At 36.4% G+C, this 17,244-nt stretch overlaps 1 protein-coding gene across 5 annotated transcripts; it reads left to right on the top strand.

The window, feature by feature from the left end:
• Positions 1 to 387: 387 nt before the first annotated feature.
• LOC113576884 (alpha-tectorin-like) lies at positions 388 to 15,418 on the top strand. 5 transcript variants are annotated; one of them, XM_035533436.1, is made up of 11 exons: positions 388 to 537; positions 5,808 to 6,068; positions 6,142 to 6,237; positions 6,379 to 6,508; positions 7,766 to 7,902; positions 9,524 to 9,781; positions 9,857 to 9,958; positions 10,063 to 10,189; positions 10,321 to 10,431; positions 14,844 to 15,006; positions 15,190 to 15,418. In XM_035533436.1, exons 6-11 carry the CDS (start codon positions 9,701 to 9,703, stop codon positions 15,281 to 15,283), a joined length of 678 nt encoding a protein of 225 aa, XP_035389329.1. In that variant the 5' UTR covers positions 388 to 537; positions 5,808 to 6,068; positions 6,142 to 6,237; positions 6,379 to 6,508; positions 7,766 to 7,902; positions 9,524 to 9,700; the 3' UTR covers positions 15,284 to 15,418. The 5 variants fall into 5 exon arrangements, with proteins under 5 accessions (XP_035389329.1, XP_026865031.2, XP_026865032.2 ...); XM_027009230.2 differs by having other exon boundaries at positions 10,331 to 10,431; positions 15,190 to 15,240; XM_027009231.2 differs by lacking the exon at positions 5,808 to 6,068.
• Positions 15,419 to 17,244: the final 1,826 nt, after the last annotated feature.

Genomic DNA, 17,244 nt, shown 5'->3' with positions numbered 1-17,244 from the left:
CTAATGTGGTTAAACATCTGAATACACCCTGGAGGTAATTTTTCCTCAAACATTTCTGTAAACCTTTGGACGTAAATCTCTTTCAAATGCCCCTCTAGCAGCATATGGCAAAGGTATAGACAAATCTGTAGAAAACACCCATGTTCTTAGACCATGTCAGACCTGCCTGCATGGCCTTTAACATCCATGACCAGGAAACATCTGTGTCCTCCAGTGGGGAACTTCTCACCCATAGAGTCCACGTGCAAAGACAGAAACACAAACACAAACAGACTCTTGGCAGTCCAGTTCTTTTTCCAGAGGTTTCACTTAACTCTGAAAATAAGTAAAACCTTATTGTAATGTTATGTGCTGTGTCCAAACTAACACAGAGGTAGCTGAGTGAGAATGTCATTTTTAAGAGAAAATCAGTTTTAGCTGGCATATCAGGTTCATCTAGTTTATAACTGCATATTTCACGTGTCTGACGTCATGGTGTACATATAAATCTCATGGTGCTCTTCCCCATTGGGACTCAGAAATAAACTGTACACCCTGGTAAGTCTTGATCATTTTTAATTTGATATTTAATTTGCTTTTCAATATTAGAATCTCACAGAAGGTTAAGGTGTCTGTGTTTAAAATACTCTATTCTTTTTTTGCTGTATGTGCAACAAAACCCTCAGATATTATGATAGAATTTACTATGAAATGGAATTATAAGCATAGTTATGTATTAAACTAAGACTACACCTTAAGAAAACATTCATTAACCTTAATGTTGATCTTAACAGCTATGAGCAATGAGTTGTGACTAAGAAGGTGCAGGGGGGTTTTTTATAGCTTGGTAGTTAGTTTTTCTCCTTTGAATTTAACTCCATTTAATTGACATTAATCACCTAGGTGTAGAGCCCCCTACCTCTTAACTATCACTCTGTAGGTGAGTTTGTATCCGGATACACAAATCTATTTAGGATGATCAGAAAGTTTACACTCTCAGATTTACTCAGGCATGCTTTCTTTCTGCTACATTTCAATAATGATTAGTTCTATAACTAGCAAATTAATTATCTTATTCGTCCTACACTCAGATACGTTAGTAGAACTTTTCCCTTGAAACAGTAAATATCCAACCAAACTGTACAACAAAATGAAACCAAAAAGAATAAGAATTAGTACTTTTTTTAGTAATTTAGTTACTTGTTAAAGTAGTGTAAAGGCTTTCATGTCAATTACTTCAAATCAAATAATTCTCATCAGTTAGGATTTCTTTATGTTAGTCAGTTTCGTTATCTCACAAAATGAACTAAGCAGACTCACATTGTTCATACCATGAAATGAAATAAGCACAAAACATTCAAACCATATATTTCTAGGGACTGTTTGTCCATACTAATGTGTATTTCCTAGTAAAAAGAAAAATATCAATACAGCTGATGAAGAGTAAAACCTAGTGTACTCTATTCTATTGTCCTATTTTCGGGTCTGAAGCAAAGCTTGGGTGTGTCAAAGCCAAAAAAACACAAAAAAAAAAACCACAAAAAAAACCCACCAAACAAAATAGCTGCTTCACAGAGCAACACTAACCGATAAATATTATGACTCACTCAGTTACATATGAGTGGGGAATCCAGTCCAAGAGAGTGTATAGTGCTTCTAAGAGCTTCTGTAGTGCTTGGCAAGAGGAAATCTCAGCATCTCTGTAGCTATCTGTGAAACCCTGGCACACTTAACCAATGATGTTGTAGACACCACAGGAAGAAAGGTCAATCCAAGATCCAGAACCAGAGCTTCCCACATCCAAAGCCCTGATAGGCTTGTATCTGGAAGGGGGAGGAAAATAAGACAAAGAAGCTTGTGGTGCCAAGAAGCTTGTGGTGGCAGGGGGGTGGCTCAACTGCTCACCTGGAATTTTCTGGGGGGTGGAGCGGGGTTAGGGGCTCCTGGGTCGGCTTCTCTTGGGGCTGACATGCTGTTGCTGGACGAATACCCAGATGGGATGGTGGGCCTCAGGCTGTGCACAGGGGTCTGTCTACTGGGCTTTGCCCATGTCCGCCAGGGCTCCAGTGCCTCCAATGCGAACAGCTCCTCGGAGTGTAATGTATCTGTGCCCTACTCACCAGAGACAGGTGCACCTCCTGTATCATAACCCGTTTCTCCAAACAACTGACTCACACTTGCATGCTGCCTGCAATTGTCAGACAAATGAATGTTTTCTTATTTTTCATACAAATTTGGTGTAATGAACAGTGGGTGTTCACATCATTTTCAATGTGAAATGAAGGGGGAAAAGTGTTGCTTTTATCTTCAGTGTTGCTTAAGTTGAAACTTTGTTGTGCTGTAGATTTTTAGTCTTAGTTGGAATTAGCCACATTATCTTGGTAGCTGTAAGTCTTATTTTGAGACTTTGCTGTGTTGTAGATTTCAGACAACATGGGGTATCCACTTCAGCTGTGTTTGGTGGTCCTGCTCTTTGCCAGTAAGTTCATATACTGAAAGAAGGGTAGTCAGTTGAACACTACCTGACAACTGACTAACTAGTGTTGCTAACATATTGTGTTCAACTTTTTAAATGATTAAAAACCTTCACTAATTCTATTGCTATTAGACTAGTTTCCAATTCTTTTAGTTTGTATACTAAAGCTTCTTCCTTTATGGATAAATTCTACGTGAATGTAAATACTTTAGAATTTCTGAAATGACATTACAAAACAGAAAAAGCCCCTTGTAATCAATGTGAGATGACAAATTAAGTGTATCAAAAGCTTTTATTCTGATGAACACTTTTCTAATAATTTGCTAAAAGATTGGTGTTATCCATTTGTCCAGGGTTGGCCCGAATAATTGTAATATTAAGGTAATTTGATTGTTATGTTTTTAGTGCAGAAAATCTAATTAGTTCTGACAACCAATGTCATCATGGTTATGCTGCCACCATCAGATTAAGGCATTTTTACCCTCCATTACCCAAACAGGTCTCGTGATCAGTAGACTGGTTAACGGGTCTGGTGATCAGTAGACTGGTTAACGGGTCTGGTGATCAGTAGACTCCAAGCGACACATTACCTCACATTATTTTAAATGTATGCTAGTATTCAGATGTTGGAAAGACCATTTAAAAAAATGTATTTGGGCCAATCATGTTGACCCAGCAACAAACACACACATACAATTCTCTCCTGCACTGCTGTTCACAGACATTATTTGAATCTTCAAAAATTCAGTGGTTTCAAGATATATACTGATATATTTATAAGGAGATGAGTCATTAGCTGATCATTCATTGGTTCTCTCTTAAATTAGGTGAAGTTGCACAGAGACAATTAGCAGGTAAGATTGCATCATTTTTTTAGTTAGTGATTTCAGACTTTTAACTAATACTACAATCAGAATTATCATATTTTGACAGTATGTCTGCTTGATTTTTGCTGGTGCATTCATTGAGAACAAATCACCAATTCTGTCTTAATGTGGTAGTCCACAGATTACAATATATATTGAAATAGACTATTTGATTCAAAAACAGGACCTTGCTTTTGTTTCTTTCATTTTCTTTTAAATTTCTTTAATTAAATAGTACTACAAAAAAATAAATCTTTAAAATCTATGTTTTGAGGTGAGATTGAAATTTTTACTTTTGATTAATTATGAAAATACAAACAGGAACAATTATAAATAAAGGGAAAAGAGCCATTTCAGAGTTTTTCCCATATACTTCTTTAATCAGTTTTCAGTGAGAGTGGCTTTGAATTATTAACTGTTTCTAATACTTTGCTAGATGTTAAGGGAGAAATAAAACTATAATTATCCCTTTCTGTAGTTTCCTTTTACTTTTTCCCAGTTTGTAACTCACTCCCTATACACAGAATATTTAAGATATACTCTAGCATTTTTCAAACTAGTCTTTATATATTTTATCTGTAGCACATTGTTTATTACCACAGGCAAGACTTTTGAGCCATGCTTGACTCAAACACACTCATCATGGAATATGCAACAATAAAATGAATTTATATAGTAAGAAAAAAATCTGGGGTTTTGTTTTATCACATTCATTTTTAATCCAAAGTGCTTGAGTAGACTGCAAGAATACAGACTGGCTTTCTGAATACTTATGGAGGGCCCTATGAATTTCAGCGTTACTAACATAGGTGCAAAAAATAAATAACAATTTCTACATAATAGCTGTTAATTTTTTTCCCAGAATTTATTTTCCAACCTGAAGATCCTTTTCCTTACTACGAAGCATCTGTACCAATTGACCTTGACATTCCATTTGTGTATGCTGGTAGGAATTACTCACAACTTTACGTAAATAGACAGATGAAGTCACTCTTTACACAGTGTCCACCAAAATCACTGGCATCTGCAGTTCATATAAGTGACACAGTAATGTCATTTTCATTCTAGGGGTAGGGCTCTAAGGTGGAAAATCTTGGAGTTTGCAAAAGCTTGGGGTTTGTTCAATGAGCCATCTTCACATTAATACCATCATCATTTTGGTCTGGTGCAGGGCTTCAGATCATGGTCCTTAAAGAACATCTAATGATGACCCACATGGAGAAGCCTAAACATTTTCTCCAAAACATTTCACAACAGCTTGGCAACATTCTGTGAATTGATATTATGTAGCCTAGCAAGATTCAAGTGAAGCTAAACAGATTCATAATCATATATCCATTATTCCGTGCAATTCAATGTGGAAGATTGCTTTTGGCAAAATTACCTCTAATGTTTGTTACCCCACAGCTCTGATTTAGTTTAGTTGCCAGTACACTGTAGTGGGTAACAATACTACCACCCTGTGGAGGACAGGGATTCAATCCCCCATCCAGGCCCTATGTTATATCAATTACTGCCCTTGGGTAAGGCTCCTAACACTACAATATGCCTAAAATTGTAAGTCTCTCTGGGTAAGACTGCTAAATGTGTAAAATGTAAATCTGACCGTACCAATGAAATGCCCAGGGTAGACGCTAGCATTTATGCTTTGAAAAGGCTTTCAAAGACTTTGCATAGTGACAGTGTCTTTTAAAATCTTTGGATACTTAGTGACACAAAGATGTATGGGGACAGAATATATGTGGCTTTGTCCAGGCAGGCATTTAATCGTAAGAAGTATAAAAGCATTACTCTATAGTCCTGTTATTGGCAATGAGTATTTTTAATATTGCAGCCATTTTATACCCACTATCTAATTTGTAACCTTTTGGTATATTTTGTTTAGTTGTTTTGTGATTATTCTTCATGTTAATAAATGAACAAAGTCATTTGGTAATTTTGGTCATTTTATACTCATTATCTAGTTGATAATGATTTCCAACCTTTTGTCTTATTCCGAATGGTTGTTTCGTGACTTTTCTCCATGTGGATAGAGAAAATGATGGTAATAATGATAATAAGTTATGAATAGCCCATCCTAGTGTCCCATTGTCATGGATAATCAGGCTCATGTCTTTATTTTGCTTTGCTCCCTAGTTGTTCCTCCCCTTGTTTTTCCACCTTTAATTTGTACATGTCTTGTTATGCGAGTGAAACTGGAAGTTGGAAGGGGTTCTTTAACAGTTCTTTGAACCAATATGTTGACTGAAGTTTTTTTTTTTTTTTTTTTAATCTGGTCAATGCAAGAAATTCTGTATAAAATCCATTTATGATGTACATAATTTGTTAAGTCATTTTTTTAAGAATTGTTTTCTATTTCCCATGAGGTAATAATCACTAAAAAAACAAAAAAATAACAGGCTGCAGCGATTTCTGATCTACTGAACGAAAGTTCATACTCTGTGTAGGTATTCATGAGTTTTATTTTCTTATCATCTCTCTCTCAGCTCGACAGGAAAGGCTTTGTGTCGTTTTCTTCACCCCCTGATGAGTTTTATCCTGACCTTTCCGTTGCCATAGACGGATTTGTTCCATTGTGGATTGAAAATTATGAGGGTAGAAACATTTCCTATACACAAGCAACAGAAGGTCCTCTTATAACACAAGCTACAGACTGTCTGAACAAGTTGTTCCTAGAGTATAACTCCACTGTCACCTGGGTCTTCGTTGCCACATGGTTTATCACATATCTTGAGAATGATTCAGCGGTAAGAGTCTCTACTTATCATTCCGTCGCTGTTTCCTAAGTGCACAGTTGTGACCCTCTTTTTTATCTTTAAGAATGTGACATTCCAAGCAGTCCTGATCACTGATGATGAAGAGAACTCTTATGTCCTGATGAGCTATGTGGACATTCCTTCTGTTCAAACCTGGCTGGTGAGAAGCAATGTTAATATACAATTTTGCTGACATTGTCAAGATTATGTAGTCAAATTTAAGCATTGAGTATATCATATTCACACTGCTTATTTTGTCATGGATCTCAAAATTCTTTTTGTTTAAATGTTATATTTGTAGGCTGGTTTTTCTGTGGACAATAACACCAATTTCATGAATCTCCCAGTAAACAACTACACTGACCTGTTATCAACAAGTAATGTTGAAATGCCTGGTCTCTGGTTTTACAGTGTTCAGAATCGACCTAATGGTAAATTTATATTATTATCTTAATTTTGAACTGACAAACTGATAATCAGGTTGTGATGCATTCAATAATGATTGTAACTGCAGTGAACAGCTCTCTCAATATTTGCCAATTCAGTCTTTGACCATGAAAAGCTGCTTCCAAATGGTCCATAGTTATTCGATTCCATAGACATTCTGGCCCATAGATATTCCTGTACATAGATTTTCTTGTCGAGAGATATTCTAAATTTTGGGATTTTACTATATGGATGCACAGAGAAAGTAGTGTTTACAAAGTGGAATTTAGATTTATTACTAGCAAAATAATACTTTACCCAACAGTAGACTTGGCAGTTATTTAAATATGGAGTAATTATATCATTTAAATTAAGTTTTGCATGAATCATTGGGATACATTTTCACAATACATTCTGTAAGTGCATATTGTGTATGAAGACAAATGACCCAAATCCAGCCATGATTCACTGGGCCAGGAGTATTACTAAAATAATCAAGAATACATGTGAAACTACGTGATTAAGGAAAATATTAGGGAAAGGTTTTTATACTTTTCTTTAAAAACATAGAAAACCTATATATAATGCTTTAAAATGTTATAGCATTGGGGTCAAAGTTGTTTGACTTGATTAATGATGTTATTTGTTTATATTAATATTGAAACATATGGATCAATAAACTTGAGAGAGACAGTTCCAGTGAAATATAATATATTTAAATCCTTTATTCTAGACAATATAGACTACTATTCAGACAAATAAATAAAAATTAATTTAAAAAAAAAATGAACAGAAAGTGATTTTCTGTGCCTTCGATTCAAGTCCTTGAGGATCTGAGATGTTCAGAGAAGCTTGGCAAGGCAGGACAGAGCCCAGTCAGGAAATCAATAATCCACTTAATTACAGTTCTTCATAAGCTTAATGGAAGCGTAACCATGCTGCTGTTAGTCAGTTAAACCTGTATCCAATGAAGTAAACAATTAAGATGTAAGTATGCAGTGTCTCTAGTGAGATACATCTTGAAGCATACTCAGTCCTCCAAGCAGTGGGTATTGGTGTCTCCGCTGGGGCATGATTGATTAAGGAGCAGCAGTGTGCAGTCATTGGAAAAAACAATCTGCTTAATTAGATCAATTTGTTTTAATGATTAGCAAATTCAATTCCTTAAGTCAAAACTATTCCAACCAATACAGGTTTAGATGGTTAGAACTTTTAATAAACTGACCCTATGAAGTGTAATTTGCCTTTTTCTCCTTTCTAAGTTGTTGGGCTTCCAGATTTCTTTTATCCAATACAAGCCGCAAATCCGTTAACTTATTTTCCAGCGATGGGAATTCCCTGCCACTGAACCTTCCAGGAACTTTCCCTTTACTTTGGAAACTTTTACGACACACTATATGTGAGCAATATTTCCAATACAGGTTTATCAATATAAATTTTGTGTTTTAAAGCATAAGTTTGTCAAAAAAAATTGTACACAGTTTGCCCCAAATTTAATTGATCAGCAAATGTGTTTGGTCACACGCACGCACGCATGCACGCACATTCACTCACACACACACGCGCACACGCACACACACGCACACGCACTCACACATGCGCACACGCACACACACGCACTCACACACAGACACACGCACATGCACGCGCACCCACGCACTCACACGCACGCGCGCTCACACGTACGCACACACACACACACACACACACACACACACACAAACACACGCACACAGCATTCCATTGTCTCCATTCTTATGTAACGGAACACAGATGTGATGGTGTGATTTAGGATGTAGTAACATGCACTTAAATCTCTAAAAATAAACAAAATGACATCTTATAGTTGACTGTTGTCATCTTGGATAAATGGGGACATTTCTTTTGAAGGTAAAATTGTACCAAAAAACTTCCACTTACAAACTAAATTAGTAAATACAGATCATCAATGTTATTTTATTAAATCATGTATTAAAAATTAGATTATTTAGCTTAATTTTAAACAAAGATTTGAAATTAAATAGTTTCGAATTTTGCTGGCTGCATTATTATTAGTCTGTTTGTCAAGTTAAAAGTATAACATTTTTATAAAGTTTTGGGGCTTTTTTTCTTTGTCAACAGATGTCAAATTCTTTTGGTAATGCCTCAGACAGCGTTTCAAATGTTTAAAAAAATAAGAATATTTATCAGCTAATAAATATTAACCAAGAAAACATTTAATTTAAAAAAAAAAATCATGATCAAAACTGTAACAAATCTTTTCAGAGCACTGGAACTCTGGGTTATTAGCAAACCCACAGTGCACTGAAAAAAAAACGTGAGCGCCATTACAAACAATGCAAGAACATGCTACAATTCTTGGCACTCTTAGGAGTTGTTATGAAGAAATTCTAAATGAGGTATATTTCCATTAATATTTTACTTTAATAAAGTATACATTAGCCCTTCTGTTAGGTTTTGAGGTGATGGAGTCAGTACTAATATAAAATAACAAACCCTTTGTCAATCATGATCATAATAACAAAATATGTGAACAAATAGATGAAACAAATGTGAAATAAATCATAAGATAGTGTCTATGAAATAGCTTCACACCTGAAGATGCTCATCTCCACTACTAGTGCAATAATAAAGAAGTTTAAAACAACTGGAGCCATATTGAATTACATGGAAGATGAACTGATGGATGACATTCATAGTGAGGAGGATAGTGAGGAGGTATTACTTGTTAGATAACTACAGAGGCTGATTGCATCATGGGTCCAAATGTTTAAAACTAAAAACTGGTGCCATCTCCATACCAACATGCTATTTAGAAGATATGCCAGATATGCCAAGATAGAAGACATTTTAAGGGCATTAAATGCAAGTAATGATTATGAAAAGAAAAGTTTAATTCTTTTTTGTTTTCATTAACTACCCTTTGAAAGTAGCTCAGAACAATGAATCAGAATGAAACACTGCTGAACCTCAACAGATGTCTGAGCTATTTTTGTTTCATGCTATTATTTCCACCTCAGATCAATGAAAATGGTTTCCAGAGTTTCTTACCAGTCTCCAGTTGGACCAACCCTGACCCATATGCTAATGGAGACATCATTGCAACACTGTGGACAAGCTTCAATGCTGATCTCATCTACTATCAGCAAGTCACAGATGGTCCTCTTCTAGCACGAGCAACAGTAGAAATTAACAGCATGTTCCTTGGACTGTACTTCTCTGCTTCCTGGCTCTTCATTACCACTTGGGTTGCTGTACCTTATTCCTCAAACACAGGGGTAGGAGTCAATCCTTGAAAAATTCAGTCACTTCCTATAGAGTGCAGTATTGATGATATCTTTCTGCTTTTGAAGGTCGCGACATTCCAAATGGTCTTGGTTGGTGGTGAAGATGATGAGCTCTCGTTCCTTCTGATGAACTATGGAGACATTGCCCCTACTGGCCAACCCTGGCTGGTGAGCTTCGTCCTGCATCTTTAACTCATTTTATTGTATTACACAACATTATAAGATAAGGTAACCAGATACATTTCTCTGGTTCTGTTTCTTTATTCTTTTAGGCTGGCTATAGGTCAGAGAGCGGCATCTATAAGTACACCATTGATGAACCCAATCCCTCTGATCTCTCTAAAAGTACAAATAAAGGATTGCCTGGCCAATGGGCTTTCCGTGTCGATGAAGAAATGGGTGAATTTACCATCTGATGATTAAGCTGATGAATAATGAATTCAATGGGGAGTTGTACAACTAGGGGATAGCAATGTTTTTCGATCCTTTCTTCTATCTCTATCTCTCCTTATCTCACCACCCTCCTTTAGACGACTGTAGAACACTGCACTGCACTAAGGATGAAGTGTGCGTGGAGAAAACTGGAATTTATGGCTGTGACTGTGCAAAGGAAAATAAGAGGCCCAACTCGGAAATTTTCGGTACATCTTTAAAACGATTTCTTTCCTTATTATTATTTGCATTTACATTGACCTATTTCCCTTTTTCTGTAGGACTTAAGATAACTGTTGAAAGTACTTAAATGTACTGTTTCAGATACTTAGGGGTGTGCTCAACTTCATCACAATGATGAATTTGGTAATAAAACTGATTTCCCTTTTTTTGTCATTAACAATACATCAACATTGTGCAAGAAGTCCCTCATTTAAATAATTTAAACAGATATTTTAATGTAGCATACCATAATAATTATAATTTTTATTATCATTTTTGCTAGTATTTTAATTATCATGTTATAGTGTATTTTACATTACTTAATGACTTTAAATGAAAGTAACTTAATTACTTTAAATGATAGACTTTAAACTTAATAACTTTAAATGATAGTACTGTTATCACAAAACAAGGAGACTGGATGCATTTGCAGAGCTTTAATATATAGAGTTTTTATATAGTTAAAGAGTCTAAAGTCAAAACAAGAGAGAACAAAGCAATGAAGTGCAGACAGGGCAAACCAGTAAACAAATAAAGGGAAAAAAAACCCCTCTCAAACAGCAAGCAACAAACATGCATACCTGAGACTTCACAGGTGAGAGTCAGAGTGGAGGGTTTAAATACACCAGCAAACTGTGAACAGGTCTAAGAATAGGGAGGATTTGTGATCAATATATTGACATTTACATTTTTGGCATTTAACAGATGCTCTTATCCAGAGTGACTTACAAAAGTGCTCATAGAATGTATCATAGACAGTAGGTTAGATTTCAGTATAGCATTGAACTAGAATACTGCTGAAATACAGGGATCAATGCTGATACCTAAAAGTGCAAAACACATATTAGCACAGACAACAATAAGTGCAAAACAATATCAATCTATATGTACTAGAGTTTCAGTTATCCAACAGGTGCAGGATCAATGGTTATTCTAAATATTCCACAAATAAATAAGTCTGCATTTGAAGACTGCAAGGGACTCAGCTGTCCAAACAGCCAGTGGAAGTTTTGTTCCACCATCTTGGAACCAGAAAAAAAGAATAGTCTCGCTGCTTGTCTTCCATGAGACTTGAAGCATGGTACTTCAAACTGAAACATACTTGAGATTCAAAGTACTCAGATTTGTAACATGAGTTGAGAATGAAAACTGGTTGTTCAAAGTTATGCGCAGGCTACAAGTAGCTTCAGATGGTGACACCAGGAAGTTCTGGAAGGAAACAGTGAGGTCATGGTAAGGGTTGGGAGTTCCTGGGATATACAGAATCTTGGTTTTACTGGGTTCAGCTTCAAGTGGTGGGCTTCAAGTGGTGGGTTCACCTTCAAGTGGTGGGCATTCATAACACAATGTGAGTCAAGTATGCTGAGATACGCCTGGAAACCTGTGTGTCAGAGGGTGGGACAGAAAATATTAATTGAGTGTTGTCAGCACAGCAGTGGTAGGAGATGCCAAGAGAAGATATTATATCACCAAGAGAATGAGTATACAAAGAGAAAACACTGAGCCCTGGTGGACACTGGTGGACAGCCCACATGGATTGGATGTGAATCCTCTCCATGTTACCTGATAGGACCATTCCTCCAGATATGACTGGAACCATTTCCATGCAGAGCCAGTCACACAGGCTGAAGAGAACAGAAAGGGGGTGTCAAAGGGGGGTGTTGTGGTGTCAAAGGTTGCCAAAAGGTTCAAAAGAATCAAGACGGATGATAGTTTGGCAGCTTTGGCAGCAGGCAGCTTCTCTGTCACTGCTATGAGGACTGTTGAATGTACCGGTTTGTAGCCAGACTGATTGGGATCGTGGAGCTGGGTCTGGGTGAGGTAAAGAGATAATTAATTGTAAACTGCTCATTCAAGAACTTTTCAGAGGAAAGAGAGAAGTGATACTGGTCTGTAATTGGTTATGTTAGAGCTGTCGAGTGTGGCCTTCTTTAAGGTTGTACCACTCTGCTGGTTTTGAACACAGTTGGTAAATGTTCAGAGGATAAGGAGATGTTGATGATGACAGAGATGAAAGGAAGCAGATCAGAACAGATTGGAAGAAATGAGATTCAGCAGACATGTAGTCAGATTGATGAAGTATTTTGTCTGAGGAGAAGAGGAGGAAATGAAGCCAGAGAGTTGAATACATACATACACTGGTATGAACACTGGTTGGAAGAGTGGGAACACAGGAAAAGAGGCAGATTGCTGCAACCTTCTCCTCAAAGAAGTTTATTAAATCCTCTGGAGTAAGAGATGAGAGAGGAGGGGGAGAGGGGGTTAATGAGAGAAGAAAAAATATTGAAGATCTTGCTTGGATCAGATGCTGATGATTCAGATTTTCCTCTTTAATAGGAAGACTTTGCAGATGTTACTTGCAATGAGAACTTGGAAAGGAGAGACTAGTATGAGCTGAGGTCTGAATCTAGGTGCGTTTTCTTCCACTGCCTCTCTGAAGAGAGACAAGCAAGGCTGAGTGCAGGAAAGAAGGTGGAGGCGGAGACTGGGATCAGACAACTGCCCTCACAGTTGTGATAAAAGGTGTGGATAGGGTGGTGTTCAACTTTGACTACCATGGACACACCTGTGGCACAATTCTTATGGTACAGTGCAAGCTCTTTCAAAAATAAATATATTGTACATGTTTACTTATTATATTTTGGTCATGTGTACTTAACCAAAAGTATTACAATGACCTCTATTTTTATAGAATCCTTATTTATTATTTTCCTGTCATATTTTGGCATGTTTGTAGTTAATCTATATTTATGGCCTCTATAGAAACTACATTAAATTATAGTAAATTAGTTTGTAGACTAAAATACATTTTGGTGCTTGTCAAATTTTAGTATTTCAGTCAGTTATGTTAAGTCAAATGTAATATATGTATAAATAGCTTAACTTAACTTCTGCATTTTAGCAAAGGAAAACAGCCCAGCCTTTTGTTCAGCCTCTTTGTGTATATAAAAATGCATAGGCTCCATTATGCTGAATTCACTGGATCAATAGTGTAGTGCTTTGGACTGTTAAGAGTCCATCACACTATTTCATTTGAAGATACATTATATGGCCAAACAATCCACAAAACACATGAGTTATTTAGGATTTATTAGGTATTAGGTCACTTTACTGTATTAATACTTGTAGACTGTAGTAATCAAACATAAAACTTACATTGGCACATTGGCTTTTTTTGCATTGTTGTTCTGATACCACATAGGATACATATTTTCAGATATTGTGATGACAACATTTATCACTGAGGAGAAAACTAACTAGCAGCTGATTTCTTATAGTTGCAAAGGAAGAGTAAGGCTTTATTAAAAAAAATGTTCAAACACTAAACAGGCTTGTCATATCTGATTCAAGCATTTGAAGAGAGAAGGTTTAAAATGTTTATATAATGCAATTACATAAGAAAATTTCTAATAAAAAATCATATTTCATTCATGTTTAACATTCAAGCTTTCTACAGGAAACTACTTGTCTGGTGAGTTATTATGCTTTAAATATGTATCTGTCTCCTAGAATAATGCCACACACTTCATGTATACAAACAAAATTGAAGCGATCATGGGAGAGGGGGACCAGACAGTGATCAGTCATGACAGTTGGTTGAGGATTGACATTTCCTGTGTGTATCCGCTCATTGAGAGCATCTCCATGCCCATGTCCATCAAAGTCGAACCAAGGTAGAACTATTTCTAGTACCAGCACCCATCTTCATATGAGCCAACAGAAGTGTTTCTCTTTTGAAGGCCAGTGTTCATTTCTCATCCTCTTTTTCCTTGCAAAAGTGTGATAATGAAGGACCTTCGTACTGAGGGCATATACCAGATCCGCACGCTCCCCTATCATGATGCTTCATTCTGCACCCCGTACTCTGGTGATGTTACAATTGCCGTGGATCAACAGATTTACGTGGGAGTGGATGTGTTCGGAGTTGACAGCAGGCAGATCGTTATTGTGCTGGACAGATGCTGGGCCACTCCTGTATATGACATGAACTACTACATATACTGGAATCTGATCATTAATGAGTAAGAGAAAGATCTGGAGTTGCAACCCTAAGATTGAGACATGCATATCAAAACTATACTCACTTTACAGACAACACCACTGTGGGTTCCACAGAATAGATGATCTTACTACAACACTTACAATTTGATAGCCTATGGTCTCTTATAATTAGTTGATGCGAAATCACTATATGATGCTAGACAAATCTATTCTGTCTTGGATTACAGAGCATTTTGAAGGATGCGCTTGTGAAATTTTCTATCTTCTCTGAAATGCAAACTGAGCCCAGGAAATTATACCATAGTGCTAACTTCACTCTTGAACTACATCAACTTCTGTCCTGTTATCCTTCCTCTAGTTTTCTTCACCAACCAATTCTTCCTTTTTCTCTTTCCAGGTGTCCAAACCCAGAGGATGGCACCACGCAGATACTGGAGAATGGCGTCTCCACATCTGGTCGCTTCTCCTTCAGGATGTTCACCTTCACAAAGACGTCTACCAGCATCTTTCTGCACTGCAACATGCATCTGTGCCTTGTGGAAAATGGGAACTGTGTTCTGGTGAGTTCTCTGCTAGGCACCGGCTAATCCTGCAGTAGACCAGTTCATAAAGATTCACTGTGGTGTTCAGGGGATCCAAGCAGTCAGTTATGGATGAACAGCTGAAGTAGGATAATGAACACCTAAATTTTCCTCCTCCTCTTCTTCCATGCCTTAACTGCTGTTTAGTGTCCCCCTTCACAGCCATGCAATGGAGACTCTGACAGAAGAAGGCGTCGATCTCTGGACTTCCATGACACAGCTACCATTAGCATACCTTTCTGATTTAATCATTTGAACAACTTGGGGAAATGGGGCTCTGTTGAAATTGAAATTGGCTTCTACATCTGTGTTTAATCAAAGTGTTGCAGTTAATTTGAAAATTACATTTTTATGAAAATTCAATTAGTTACAGTTCTTAAAATAAGCCAGATCTTATGGTCAAAAATGTATTCTTATCAGTGAAAATTTGAATGGAATCATACTGACCTGTACTAACTCTTTTAAATTATGAAAATAAATCTGTTTTAATGCATTTTTGATTGTACAAATTTGATCTATAGAAATATATAATTAGTTCACTTTACCTCTTATTGATTTGACTTTGATATCTGTTATAGTTAATATTTACTTATATTTTAACAGTGCACCTTATTTAGAACCAAATTTGGCTGATCTCTGCACACACATCTAAGCTGGTCTAGTTCTTCATAGGCTTTGAAATTATTCAACATAAGTATAAGTTGTAACACTTTGTAATAACGATAGTTTATAGAGCATTTATAAGCTTGTAATTCATAATGAACTAATCATGAACTAACGAGTTAGTGTTATTCATCATAAATTAATATATTAGTAATCATAATTAACTGATCATGAACAGAGTGAGTATTTAGGTAAATGTTCAGAATATTTTTAGGTTACTGTGTAGGGTTTGGAGTTGGGGCTCCTGGGGCTTTTGGTGACAGGTGGTATTCCCTAGGCTAACAAAAGATGTTTCCTTACCACTTGCCTTCTTTTACTGTTTTACTACAAAAGCCTCTTTGTAGGTACTGTCTTTGAGGTGTCCTGGGACTGGACATGCCCTGCTGTAATATTCGCAACCTATGTTTTCTTGTCTACACTTTATAAGATATTAGAATGTCCTGGTAACTCTGTCCGCACACGTGTAAAACTTTGGTGTAGTGGCTTACAATGGTGAAAATCCAATCTGTACCTAGAACTCATTGAGCTTCAGGTGCAACCTGGCTTAACCACCATCCTTTAAGAGGCCTGGAAGAAAAGCATCAAGACTCCTTGTTGTAGCCCTGCAGGTGGTGAAGTTCCTCTGGTTGTCTAAACACTAGAGTCCCTCATTGTTTTCAAACACCGACTGAAAATGTACTTACCTGAACAATAGTTTTGCACTTATTAAAATGTTTTAACTACATTTATGAAATATGCTATTATGCTATGGACAACAAAGTCACTCTGGATAAGAGTGTCTGATAAACACCTTAAATGTTAATGTAAATATGTATGTTACTATTTCAGAATTAATTAATGGTGAACAATTCAGAATATATGTACTATTAGTTAATATACTGCTAAAATCACAGCTTTACTAATCCTGGCTACTAATAGTCTTTGTGAACTTCCAGTTAAAATAATTTAAAAGTGTAGCCATACAAATGATTTGTTAAACAGTAATAAACAGCAGCTGTAGTTTATAAATTACTTACATGTCATATATAAATTATCTGTAGCATTTTTGCAGCTGCTAACTAAAGTTTACTTTCTGGTTTTGTTTCCTTGTGCTTCCTTGTTTTGGTTTCATTCTGTTCTGCCCATTTGTTAGTATCTTTGCCTGAAAGTCTTGTCAACTTGTCTTACATTTCTGAGCCATTTGTTATTGTAACTGTTTCATCTGGTTTATTGGCTCTCTGTATGTTTCATTGGATTCCCCTTTGCCTGTTCCCTGTTTGTTTGGTTACCTCATTAACTGCTTTCTGGATTTACAACCTTTGCTTATGTTCTTTGGATTATGACTGTTGCCTATTACGCATGTTGTCTATTAAACTGCATTCACCAGAGTGCATGTGACTCCGTCTCTGTTTGCGCTCAGAATGTTACAGCAATAAACAAGCATAAAGATCCCCAGTTAACAACATTAAGCAAAAAATGACTGTCTAAAGGTTACAAACTTGGATAATTGGTCATATCAATAAGTACAACATATATATTACTGTTATTTATCCTATTGACTAAGAATCATTGATT

The sequence above is a fragment of the Electrophorus electricus genome, chromosome 14, assembly GCF_013358815.1.
Source record: "Electrophorus electricus isolate fEleEle1 chromosome 14, fEleEle1.pri, whole genome shotgun sequence".
NCBI lineage: Eukaryota > Metazoa > Chordata > Actinopteri > Gymnotiformes > Gymnotidae > Electrophorus > Electrophorus electricus.
This window is presented reverse-complemented; position numbering and strand designations above follow the sequence as displayed.

What these genes read in the sequence shown, in the direction of transcription:
- LOC113576884 (XM_027009231.2), top strand. Translation starts at nt 9,701, where the DNA reads ATGTTCCTTGGACTGTACTTCTCTGCTTCCTGGCTCTTCATTACCACT. An exon ending in CCGTGTCGATGAAGAAATGG is followed by an intron (nt 10,190 to 10,320) that starts GTGAATTTACCA and finishes ACCCTCCTTTAG; the next exon opens with ACGACTGTAGAACACTGCAC. An exon ending in AAAATGGGAACTGTGTTCTG is followed by an intron (nt 15,007 to 15,189) that starts GTGAGTTCTCTG and finishes CCCCCTTCACAG; the next exon opens with CCATGCAATGGAGACTCTGA.